Source organism: Loa loa, assembly GCF_000183805.2.
Source record: "Loa loa unplaced genomic scaffold supercont3.490, whole genome shotgun sequence".
Taxonomy (NCBI): domain Eukaryota; kingdom Metazoa; phylum Nematoda; class Chromadorea; order Rhabditida; family Onchocercidae; genus Loa; species Loa loa.
In genome coordinates, this window is record NW_018108670.1 from 13,337 (window position 1) to 26,735 (window position 13,399).

The following is a 13,399-nucleotide window of genomic DNA, read 5'->3' on the forward strand; positions in this document are numbered from 1 at the left end:
ACGTATTAATTCATGTTTCAAATTCATTATTCACTTGAACAGGTCGAATGTTTGATTAAACTCGTTTTAAAAAGTTTTAAAAAAATTAGAAATAATCAACATGACTAATATTTATAACGAATTACATGATGAAAAACTGATCACATATATTAAATGAAACTATAGCTCTATAAATTGAAAAGTAAGTAAGTTATAAAGGCTTATAATCTTTAGCTTATTTCATCTGTTGTTTATTAATCTGATAAGAATGATTAGGCATTTATTGTTAGCAAATTTACAATTCCCTTTTGTTATAAATAAAGAGTTGGTAATACTACTGTTTTAAGCTTTTGTTATAAATAAAGAATTGATAATACTACTGTTTTAAGCTTATATCAAAATTAAGCATAGTGATATAATTATCATTTTTTTTTGGAAAAAAAAAATGAATTCCAAAAAATTATTGGCTAAATGCACCTGAAAAGTCACCAATTAGTAATTAAAATTTATAGATTAGTAGTTTTTTCCTTTTTTTTTATCACAGCAATTAGACTGGGAAACTTAACACGAACAAACAATCTAGAAGCATCCTACTGGTCAATCGCTAATGTCAACAATGGGCAGATTGGTAATCATAATTAACCCAGCAGTAAAAATCAAATATATCAATGATATAACATCCCTCCAATATAATTCACAATTAATATTGATCATTTCGTTGTACTTATGCAAATTATCTGTTGATATTTCTCATCATCAATGCTCTAAGCGCTAATAAGCAGCAATGATTAGTGAACTGTTTGTTGATTAAATTAACAAATTAACAAATTGCTATAATAAGCCTTAACATTTTGCAATTCTTTCAAGCTTACAATATGATAGTGTTGAAAATGCAAATAAATTAGTCTACAAATATTAGGCTTTCAACTTATTTTTGTTTTTTATTGTTATATAATTATCTTGTTAATGGCATTCATTAAATAACATGAAAATATGAGCAACAAATTAAATTAAATTGAAAAAGAAGGAAGGATTGCATGAAATTTTAAAGGATGAGTAAATTATTATTGCATAAGTCAATAAGTTAATTATTGCACAAGTTAATAAGTTAATTATTGCATAAGCTAATAAGTTAATTATTGTATAAGTTAATAGGTTAATTATCACATAAGTTAATAAGTTAATTATTGCATAAGTTAATAAGTTAATTATTGCATAAGTTAATAAGTTAATTGTTGCATAAGTTAATAAGTTAATTGTTGCATAAGTTATTAAGTTACTTATTGCGTTACTTATTATTAAGTTACTCATTGCATAAATTACTAAATTACTTATTGCATAAGTTACTATAAGTTATTATGTTGTTTTTATTTTCCCTTTTAATACAAGAGGTTAAGTTTGAATAATAATAATACATTTTCGTCTGTTTTATTAATACAACTCTTTATTTTAATTAAAACTTAAAGCTTATAAAAAAGTTCACAAATTCATATCAAAATTTCGATAACTGAAACGTGGAGCTATTAACAAAAAAAAGGTAGCAACACCGGTGAGGAAAAAAATACAACAAAAAAAGAATCGATCAAAGATAGTTGAAATATGATTCCATTCCCTAACCAATTCGTCGTGATCATTTTCATTTTCGATTCTTTCCATCTAAAAAAAAAAAAAAAAAAAGATTCAAATTTAAAATTATAAAATGATAGTTAACTATTATCAAAAACATATTAACTTCATAAATAAAAAGTTTCATCAAGATTGATTTCACTTCATGATGAATGATGTAATGATACGTAAAACATTATCATACATGTAAATGAAATTATCCTGGAGGATGGATTATTTCTTTTTTCATGAAACAAAAAAAAAAAAAAAAATATTTTAGATTTCGAAAAATTTCGAAAAAAAACATTTTAGATTTTTTTTTTAAAAAAAACATTTCAGATTAAAAAAAACATTAAACATTTTAGATAAAAAACATTTTAGATAGAATTGTTTAAATAGAAAGGGATCAATAATCAATAAATGGATAATTGATATTATTAAGAGATCGAATTCGTTTTCATATATAATAATTTATATTTTAGTTACAAAAATTTATAAGAAATATTTTTTTTTTGAATTATATTACTATAATTTCGCTCATCAAATCTTTTCTGCTTCGTCTATATTCCATTTTTTGGCGTATTTTTGGTGTTTTTTTGCCAAATAAGCGTCCAAGAATTCGATATGCAATAAAATTTAACCAATATGGTGGCCTAAATGTAATATATTTGAAAGATTTATAAAAATTTCAAATTTTATTCAAGGCAAAAAAAAAAATTTTTGATTAAAAACTTTTAATGATAAAAAAATGAATGAATTGATTGAAAAACCTGCAATTTCGTTCAGCACTATGCCTCATATTAAGAACGATAACTGATAGAGAAACACTAAGACCCGAAATTGCCATTATACCCATCAAATATATTGCTAAAATTAGCATTTTTAAAAATGAAAAAAAAAAGATTAATATAAAAATGATTATTTATCAAAAAGTAAATATTGCAAATATCAATAATGAGAAATACATTTACTCTTATTGCTCGATCTAAATATAAGACCTAAGTCAAAAAAAAAAAAAATCAGATTTTAAGCCTAAAAAATATTTGATGAAAAACCCTTGATACTAATACAATTTATGAAAGGCTTTAATTAGTAAGTATATTAGCATTGCAGATTGAAATTTCATAAATTATCATCAAATCACTAAATAAACTTATCATTAATAAACAAACTTATCATTGGACAGTTTATGGTGGATATTTTTTAAAATTTCATCTAACAATGATTCTTATAAAAAAAATTCAAAAAAAAAAAAAAGCAAAACAAAAAATCCATCGGATAACTTCATTCTTTTACTTCTACTAAACAAACTTATCATTCGATAGATTATAATGGATATTTTTTGAAATTTCATCTAACATTATTATAAAATTCTTATGAAATTATTATAAAATATGAAATCATTATTATCTTATAAAATTATTATAAAAATTATTATAAAATTTTTATGAAAAAATTCAAAAAAAAAAAATTGATCGGATAATTTCATTCCTTTACTTCATTCATTTCCTCATTCATTTGCTAATCGTTATTTAAAATTTTATAATAATTATCAAACAGAAGTTTATCATGCTTATAGTATGTATGAATAAATATAAATTGTTAATGTTTTTCAATATATTTTCTTTTTAATTCTTGTAGCATTAATTAAATAATTTTTGTGATATTATTTCAAAAATAATGACAAATAATTATACAACAATATATTTGTCAATATTAACAACAATTCATTTACCAATAAGAGGGATAACATCTGATGTTTCCGGCATATTTTCAGCAATATTAAAACTAAAAACGGAATAAGCCAATAGTACGGTTAAACCAAGTGTAATTTTTTCACCACTTTCACATGGTAATAAGAATTGCATCATTGTTAGTATCTAAAAATAAATTCTTTAATAATAAAAATCGCTTTAATTAATTATAATTAAGTAAATAATGAGTATGTGCTGAAAGCTCGAAATAAACCATTATTGTAAATTTGATATTACCGACTATAACATACTGTATTTGTTGATATACTGTGTCAACTAAAAATTCTGTTTTTGTATGCTCTAACAAAGAGCATCATTCCAGATGGGCTAACGGTAATTCTTGTAATTTCAAGACTGTACCAGAATTCTCTCTACTCGAGGAAGCAAAGAGTTAGAGGTCACCAAAAGCATTTTATAAAGGTATATGTTTCAACGAGGTCAATTTGAATAGATGATATCAAGCACATCATTAGCTTTCTTTTTCATATTTTTATTGTCATTAATTTGTCTTATTAAAAATTGTAATCGTTAAGTTCGTTACTGGATTTACAAACTTATCGTAATAAATGTTTAATTATCTAAATTCGAGTAATTATTAACCAAAGATACAGAAATAACTGCCAATCATTGTTACAGCTAAAGAAAATTATCGACAGGATGAATTACTGAAAGAATAAATGGTAAAATTTCATTTTAAAAATAATAATGGCATAATTGGAAGTACAGTATGCTTCTTTTTTTTTTTCTCTATGCATGTTCTTGCATTATGTAATTATCGTGGATATCAAATCGATTACGGTGTATTTTGAATTAGTTTTATTTTATAAAACTTACAGAAAGCATGAAACATGGTGCAATAATATTATAAATAAAATATAGCACCCGTCGTCGTAAATGCAATTCGAATACAATTGTTGAAAAGGTTGTTTGCCGACCACGAAGTACCTAAAATTGTATTTTAGTACAATTTTATAATCATTCTTATGAATTATTTTTGGTACAATATTTCTTTAATATTAAACTTTGAAAAGTTTCAATTCTTCGAACCAGTCATAAGAATATCAAGGTAAGATAAATTGGTTCAAACACTCTTCGAAGTAATCATAAGAATATTAAGGTAAGATAAATTGGTTCAAACACTCTTCGAACTAATCATAAGAATACCAAGGTAAGTTAAATTGGTTCAAACACTCTTCGAACTAATCATAAGAATATCAAGGTAAGTTAAATTGGTTCAAACACTCTTCGAAGTAATCATAAGAATATTAAGTTAAGTTAAATTGGTTCAAACTAATTACCAATCAGTTCTCATCTTGTTAATGCTTATTGTGAGTAATCGCTGGTATCTGATGATATCAATGCATCTGGTGACATTTTGACGTTCGTGTGCTACATTTACTTATGGTTATAATAACATACAGTATATGATGTAAAAACAATACCTTACGAGTACGATTTGCAACAATTTCCCATTCACCATTTTCAATATAGGAATCACGCGTGAACGGATTTTTACCATCGTATCGTTCCATAATTTGTACGTCTAATTGTGATTGATCGTATATCCCTAATTTACAGTAATTTGAGGAAGAGTATGTAATATAATTATTAAATTGCAGAAATTAGGTCAACGTTAGGTCACGTTAAAAGAATTTCTAGTTACGCTGGAGTATCACTTTCGTAACTTTATATTTCTTTTGCACATTTATTTATTGAAAACGTATGAAACACTCTTATCATGCAGGCATATCAAACATGCAGTTATGTGCTACCGTAATTGCGAATTCTAAACATTTTAATAAATCGCATCTTCAACAGGATACTGTAATTAAATTTTGTTAATATTAGTATCATTATAAGTTCATTTACTTTAATTGAATTAGCTGCATAAATTTATCATTTCATGAATTGAATTTAGTCATTTTGATGACATTTATTTTAATTGCTACCTAAAGTCATTTATTAATTGTCATCTTCAATTGTCAAAATCATGAAATAGCCTAAAAAAACCTAGATTAATTGTGGCAATTAAAATAGTTTTAAACTTGAAATTGATGAAAATTTACATGAGCCAAATTCAAGGAAGCAGAATTGATCATCGAATGGGAAATATCTAACATCCAATTTACATATTGAAAAAACCTTTGCTGGTGGTGCCCATTGTGCTTCAAATTTATATCAAATAAATCACTGATTATCATTTAATTAAAAATATTTGTTGCTTCAATGAGATTATTTAATTGATTAATGGAAATCAAATCAGGTAATAAATTTAACATCACTAGTTTTGACAGTTAGTAAACGTACTCCACGTATGTTTACTTCTTTGAGAACTGTGTCAACAATTATGCAAATTAATAGCATAATTATACGTTCTAATCCAATACTTACCTCCGAAGATTAAATTACTCCATAAATTTAGAAATTTGACTTTCACAAAAAAGTAGTAATTTTGCAAATTTAAATTCCAAATGGCTTGCATATTCATTTTGTTATATTAAACTTACTATCACCGTTGCTTAAAATATGAAGATTGGTGTCAACAAAACCACGTGAAAAATCTCCTGCACTAAAACAAATAAAAATTATAAAATTGTAGTTTTCATAAAACATCAAACAAAAAATTTTTTAATTATTCAAAATTTTAAAATTTTTAAAAATCATTTTAATTTTACTTTACAATCCCCTGTTTCTGATAAATATCTCAGTTTAACTGTAAAAGAAATAAGAAATCAAAATTTATATATATGAAAGTTGAAATTTAAATAAAATCAGTAAGAAAATTTGATGGTAAAAGTCAAATATTAATTGATGACTTATTATAAAGGACAATATCCGGTGTCCACAAATACTTTTTGCCCACTGTTAATTTGCTAATATTGCCAAATTCTGCTGGATTCCAATGAATCCTTTCGTCACGCCAACTTTGTTCCACCCAAACATTTACTGTCAATACTTGATTCCTTTCATCCTTTAAAACAATAAAATTTATTCATACTGAAAAAATTTAAAAAAAAAAAAAGTAATTACAAAAAAAAAAAAAATTATTTTTCTTTGCTCATTATTTCATTTTGCAATTGTTCGAATCTTTTCCTTTCACTCTATGCGAGACAATTTTAAAATTCATTTTTATAACAAAACAAAAACTGGAATCGATCGTCAAAAGATGACAAATGAAATCCCAAGATAATTGAGTAAAAATGAAAAACGACGTGAAATGATTTTTGAAGGGTAAAAATGAAATTTTGTTTGGTTTGGTTCAAAACAAATTGAATTATTTCTTTCTTTTTTTTTCTCTTTCTTCAAATGAAACAAAATGATAAATTGGCAACGACAATCCATTTCAAATAGTTTAGGCCTAAAAAAAAAGCAATTGTCAAAGTTTGATTTCACTTTTCCTCTATTCAAATATTTGCTTTCTTTTTTTTTTTCAAACAATATATCCATTTTTCGCAAGCCTTTTTTTTCTTTTTTTGTTTGCTTGGCAATATAATTTGAGAGCTGAAAATTTTTAAGAAATATATGGGAAAAAATAAACTAAATAAGGAATGAAAGATTGAAATTGGCTACAAATATTTGCATTTCGTCAAAATTTTACAATAAATTATTTGCTGCAAAAATGTTCAAATTCAAATTGTATTTGGCAAAACTTAAATTTAGCAAATATTTCAAAAAAATATAATTTATATTTATTTGCGTGAAAAATTTGTTTATAATGAAAATTAATGGAAATTGCAAATGTATTCGTAAAAATTACCAATTATTTGTTGCATTTCTATTTTGTCAATTTCTCAATCATACTTTTTTACATTACAACAAAATTTCATCATTCAAATAAAAAATCTTAAAGAAAAAAAAAATTGTAAAATATTACAATATTAAAAATATGGGTAAGTGTAAGACCCATATAAACATTTACAACAGTGCTAGCATTCCAAACTGGTCGTACGGAAGTATCATAATTCCGGATAATATGTTTGAATAAACGTTGCTCATCGTTCATCCCATGTTGTTTCAAATTAACATCTGAGATTACCTCATGATCCGGAATATTTGGTAATTCTACTGAAATTTCATTAAAAATGAATGAAATTTTTATGCTTTCTAAAACAAAAAAAAAAATAAGCAAAATATGTTAGTTTAATTATTTAAATTTACAAAAATTATTAAATGATTAAAATGTAATTATCACTTGTAATTATCGCATTAATTGATAGTAATATCAATATTTTTTTTTTGCTAATATCGAATTATGCAACTGTATAAATAAATGATTCATTAAACTGGGGAAGAGTAGTAGGAATAAATATATCACACTGATTTATTTTGTTAATTAAAGTAAATCATTAGCTCTCACTGCTTTTACCGTTATTATCAGTGAATATATGCTGATAAAGGTTGAAAATGATAAGGATTGGAAATGTATTACTGAGTTACAATGTGAATCGAATTAGTTTTATTATATTTCATATTGATTTCATTGTATATTAATTAATTACTTTCCTGTTAGCTTTATCAGTTTTGTTGATAGCTTAAGAAAAAGAAAAAAAACTTACTAGGAGCATTAGTTTGCGGAAGAAGAACGAAAATTGAAAGTAAAAACGTGATTGAATGAGTAATCGGATATCGAAAGTAATCGTAATGTTTTGCTTCTTGAAAAAATGGGCGAAAAAAATGAAGTAAAATGGTTGAAAATGGCAATTGAAACGCCCATTTCATCATTTTTAACTGAAATAATTTTATTGTTCTTTCTTGGCCTAGCCTAATCATTTATTGATTTATCAGGCTATTTAAAGTTGCTTTTTTTTTCCCAAAGTTAATAAACCAAGATGAAATATAACTCACTTTTCTTGTATATTTTAGCTATAGCCACTAATATTTAGAGTACAGTTTCTTTTTTTTTTTTTTTGTTCTTAAATCTTATTTTATACTTCAATATTCTTTATATAGATTTCAAATGAACGGAACTAGCAATCAAGATGATATTCAACTGGCGCAAATATAATTTTATCCTACATTTCAGTATCTTTTAGATGAATTGAACAAAGCTACACATCATATAGTTATGAAGATATTGAAATTAAAGTAAATGAAATTTCACACTATACTTTAAAGTATGCTAATATTTGAATTCCAAAAAGATGAAATTGGCAGTTAAAAAATATTGCTAAAAAAAAAAAGGATAAAGACAAAATTGGTTTCATATAAATTGTTTTTTATAAATCTTTTCTTTTCTAACAAAATTTCTAATGAATTTTAATTATTTCATTAAAATTTTTTTCAAATAAATATAAATGAAAAACGACATGAATAATTATTATGCAAATTAACCGATAATTTCAATTAGAAATTAAAAATGAACATTTCGAACCTTTTCTCTAAGCAGGTGATATATTATTTTGTATTTTAGCAAATATTGTCTTGCATATATCAATGAAATGTGTTGCTATTGAAAAAATAATTAATTAAATTTTATTTAAGTTGAAAGAAAAGCTTAAAGTATTGTAAAAAGGAATTGGCATTTTCCTTTTTGCATTTAATTTGATATAAAATTCAATAATGAAATTTACAATTTTCAATTCTAATTTACTCAACAAAAAATATTGTTTTTTTCAACTTTTCCATTTAAATTTTTGCAATAACTCTAAAATTGTCATAAATAGCAATTAGTTTTAAAAAACAAAACGGAACTAAGTGAAAAATTTATTTTGTTAAAAAGAAACGAAAATTGTTTCCCTTTTTTTTTTCTTTCATTTCTTTATACCATTTATGATTGCATTTTTAAAAATTTGAATTCATTTGAGAAAATTCATTTTAGAATCGTACAATTAAAAATAATGAAGCATTCATGAATAGAGCATTTAAAGGCTTGAAATTATTATAATTTGGTAGCTAATCTTTAACTTTTCTTCGGCTTTTTCTCTTTAACTTTTTTTTTTTTTTTTTGCAGAAATTGTTCAGAATAATTGCTTCAAAATGTTGAAGTTATAGTTTTCATTAAACTCACATACCTGCTATATAACGTCTAGGTTGTACAAAATGGTTGTCAAAGTTTAAAATTTCCAAAATTTCATTTTTGACGTTTTGTTTTCATTTTTTTTTCTTTTAAGATCTTAATTATATTCAAAAACGAAAAAAAAACAATGATAAAATTGAATATAAAATGATAATATTATTTGGCTCCATTGTTAATAACACACCAATCATATTGCTTCAAATAATTTCGTCGTTGTTATCACTTACTGCCACAAAGATTTATTTTAAAGATTTTAAAATTTTAAGTAAACAGCTGTCAATTTTTAAAGTACAATATTTAAATTTCATTCAAATAATACAGTATTTATAATACAGTATTTAAATTTCAAATAATATAGTATTTAAATTTCATTCAAATAATCTAATAATTAATCAATTATCTAATCTTTTCAACCAATATCACTATTATTAACCCATTTAAATGAATTACCATAAGTAATGCCGTTGCATCATATTTTCACAGAACTTTACAGAGTTTATTAATATTTATTTTACAATACAGTATTTTATTTGTTCGGTGCTAAAATACAGTAATCATTTTTTATGATTCGATTAAAATTTCTCCAATGGGCTATTGATTATTTATGTATAACGTATGGTCTGGACACACATTTGACAAATTTTAATTGCGTACATCATTAGTCGATACTATCTTTATTGTACCTTTTTTCTTCTTAATTATCCAATAATTTTACATTCCTTTGTTGACATTTGAATTTTTCAAAAATTATCCATTACTATCATATTTGCTTATTTTATTAATAAAATATAAATTATATTTTTAGATCAATTTAATTTTTTATGAAATGAAATTAGTTAAATTTCAATTCGATACATGTTATCGTTTCAATTCGAATGAAATGATAAACACAAATCGGGAATTAATCTAAATTCTAATCATTTAAAGAATTAAAATATGTAAGAGGAACGTAAGCATATGTAATATGGATATAAGTGAAAATAAATGTATATCATTGATGTGGAAATTGAAATAATGAAATAGAAATATAATTTTAATTAAATAAATATCAGTGGAAATAATATATATAAATGGTGGGAAAGATTTTTTTAAGCTTATTTTTATCTTTAAGATTAATTAGCATAAAGCTATCCATAGTATCATATTATAACTAATCATTCTTCTTTTTTCCTTGTTTTGTATGTTAATAGAATTAAAACTTCCAGCAGAACATGTACTGAATTGAATTGAAAGAATCTAAATTGAAATGTAAAAGACAAATGACAAGCCTTACAATATTAATTTTATATTAATTTATTTAATTTTACTTCAATGTTTGTTAAATTGACTTGTAAAATTGAAAATGTCAAATTTATACAAAAAGTATGTAAAATTTTCCAAATTTTTTTTTTCAATTCATTTGCTGAAACTTATTATAACGATGGAAAAAAAAATTTCAATCATAACTTCTGATCGAATTCTACTTCAACTGTTCAATCTTTATTCAAATATTAATTACCATTAGAGACAGAAATAAGGATGTATGCATAAAATTATATTCAACATTTTCCCAATTATTCCGACAAATTATTACCACTGTTATTCTCCAATAATTATGCTATCAAATTATTCGAAATCCTGATTAATCCGAAATTCAGTTGATCGTTTTCCAAAACGTATGTAATCATATGTTGCTGGACGAACTCTTCCACTTCGTCCAAATCGAATGAAATCATAATTTGTTCGTTTTGCTATAAAAGAAATTTTTTCTTTAAAAAAAAAAAACGAAAAAACTATATTATGAATTGAATTAATCAAACTTATTTTTTAACTACTTTAAAATCATTTGAAGAAAAAAAATTGAATTCTAAATTTTTTTTTCTAAAAGTATCGAATTTTAAAAATAAAATTTAAATGCACCTTTTATTGTTTCAGTTTCATATTTTGATGGCATTTTTGAAAAAAAAAAAATCCCTCCCGTATATAACTATAATGCAAAATTTTAAAAATATTGTTGAATTTTGATAGAATTAATTTCTTTCCAACTTTTGCAAAATTTGAAATGGTATTTGTTTAAAAAAAAAAAAGGAAATTATTCAAAACTTGAAAAGTGTATTCCCCGCCTAACATTGTCATTGATATGAGTCGTTAAACCATCGAATGGCTTAACTTTAATCAAAAAACTTCAAAATACATATAATGTTTTAATTCTTGTTTTACCGAATTGGAAAAGTTTTTAAAAAAACACAACAATGTTTCAGCATTATTCTTAAATCTTTAATTTCTTTAATTAAATTCTTTTTTTTCTTAAATATAGAAACTTTCTTGAAATTTGTAATTTTTAGCATTTACATATTTTGATATGAAGAAATTCGAAGAGAAGATGGGGACGAATTCATTGCATGTTAAAATTTTTGGATGCATTAGCATTTTTACCAAATCAAATTTTCGAAATTATATTTCTCTTCCGTAAATTTATCATTTCAGCATTTACCGAAATTTGAATTAACTTACAGAAATTGCATCAACAGTATCAATTAATTTAAGATGATTTCATTAATAAATTACTTTTATTTTAGTGGAAAATGTAAAAAAAAAAAAGACGAAAAAATGCTCCATAATAAGTTAAAACTCTAAACTAGAATTTTCACAAAACCTTTCCTCTATCAACTAAAGAAAAAAAAAATTGCAAGAATTTATTACGTCAAAATAGTAAAATAATATTTTAATATTTCAGGATTTTTGAAATTATATAATAAACTGCGTGACTTTTTTTTTTCCTGAAAAATAAAAATTATAAAATGTCAAGTAAAAAATGGAAAAATTTTTTAAGAAAAAAATAAAAAATAAACCTGAATTTGGTTCAAATTGACACAGTAAAAGTGGTGATTGTTGTTGACATAATTCATCATATTTTATTGGATTAGCAATCGAATAGTGAGAAATGACACAAAGAAAAATTGCAAATATTATTGTTAGCATGCTTTTTCGATGACCATTCATAGGATTGATTTTTTTTAGTCTGAAAATTACAAATTTTGAATAATTTTTTTTTCTTTTTTTCTTCTACAAATATCATTTCAGTTTTTACAAAAACTATTTCAAAAAAAAAAAGAAAGAAAAAAAAGTACAAAAAGATTGCTTGAATTATTAGCATCAAATATTATTCCATTAGCTTAATGTGATCAAAAATAAAACATGAAAGAAGAAAGCAAAGATTAACAATGATCATCAATGTTTGAGCCATTGAACTAATCTTTATCATTAAATTTTATTTTTATAATAATCAAAAATTACGGTAGATGAAATGAATTTTCAATATAAATTACACAATTTTAGTACATCTACAATAATCACAACGTTAAAAAAAAAAAAGTGATTCATTAATTGCTTATTAAATTGCTAACCAATTACCACATTTTATTCAATATTTTTTTTAAAAGAAAAAAACAAAGTACCATTTGTTATCTTTTCATCTCATATTTCCTTTTTTTTTCTTTCATTTTTATTACAAAATTAAAAAAGGAAACAAAAAAAAACAAAAAAACGAAAAAAGAATACATAACGAAAAACAAAGTACGTTTAGAATGAAAGAAAAAAAAAGACGAAAATTTGGAATTGAAATGAATTTGAAATAATTAAAAGACAAAAAGGTAAAACACATTGAATAACTTTAAACTATGCTTAAGCTTATAACGAAGTAGAATTATTAAAGATATTTGAAATGAATGCTGATCTAATTAAAAAGCACAATATTTTATTTTAAACTTATCACCTGCTTTTACCTTCCTTTTTTTTCTTTTTTTTTTTTGATTTCATTTCTTTTCCTTCAACATTATTCCCCCATTAATTTACATAATTAACTTTTTAAGTAAAAAAAAAAAAATCATTCCATATATATTTTTCGTTTTTTTTTTTCGTTGTGCTACCTACTAGTTGTTACAAATTATATGTGGTTTAATTTTTAATTTTCATCTTTCCTTTTTCTTTTTTCCACTCAAATATCAATATTTTACATTCATTTGTCTATTTTTCTTTCTTTCTCCCTTTTACTTTTCTTTTTCCC

The 13,399-nt window shown here is 23.5% G+C and overlaps 2 protein-coding genes across 2 annotated transcripts; both read right to left on the minus strand.

Annotated features, from left to right (window-relative positions):
- Window positions 1-2,101: 2,101 nt before the first annotated feature.
- Window positions 2,102-7,341, minus strand: LOAG_18749 (nicotinic acetylcholine receptor subunit type G; the record flags this gene model as incomplete). Its single annotated transcript, XM_020451411.1, has 9 exons — window positions 2,102-2,237; window positions 2,355-2,451; window positions 3,320-3,464; window positions 4,173-4,283; window positions 4,781-4,905; window positions 5,405-5,503; window positions 5,846-5,907; window positions 6,191-6,309; window positions 7,213-7,341. 9 exons carry the CDS (start codon window positions 7,339-7,341, stop codon window positions 2,102-2,104), a joined length of 1,023 nt encoding a protein of 340 aa, XP_020304806.1.
- A 3,483-nt stretch (window positions 7,342-10,824) lies between these two features.
- On the minus strand, window positions 10,825-12,336 carry LOAG_18750 (hypothetical protein; the record flags this gene model as incomplete). Its single annotated transcript, XM_020451412.1, has 2 exons — window positions 10,825-11,084; window positions 12,186-12,336. The coding sequence occupies 2 exons, from the start codon at window positions 12,334-12,336 to the stop codon at window positions 10,960-10,962; spliced, it is 276 nt and encodes a 91-aa protein (XP_020304807.1). The 3' UTR covers window positions 10,825-10,959.
- Window positions 12,337-13,399: the final 1,063 nt, after the last annotated feature.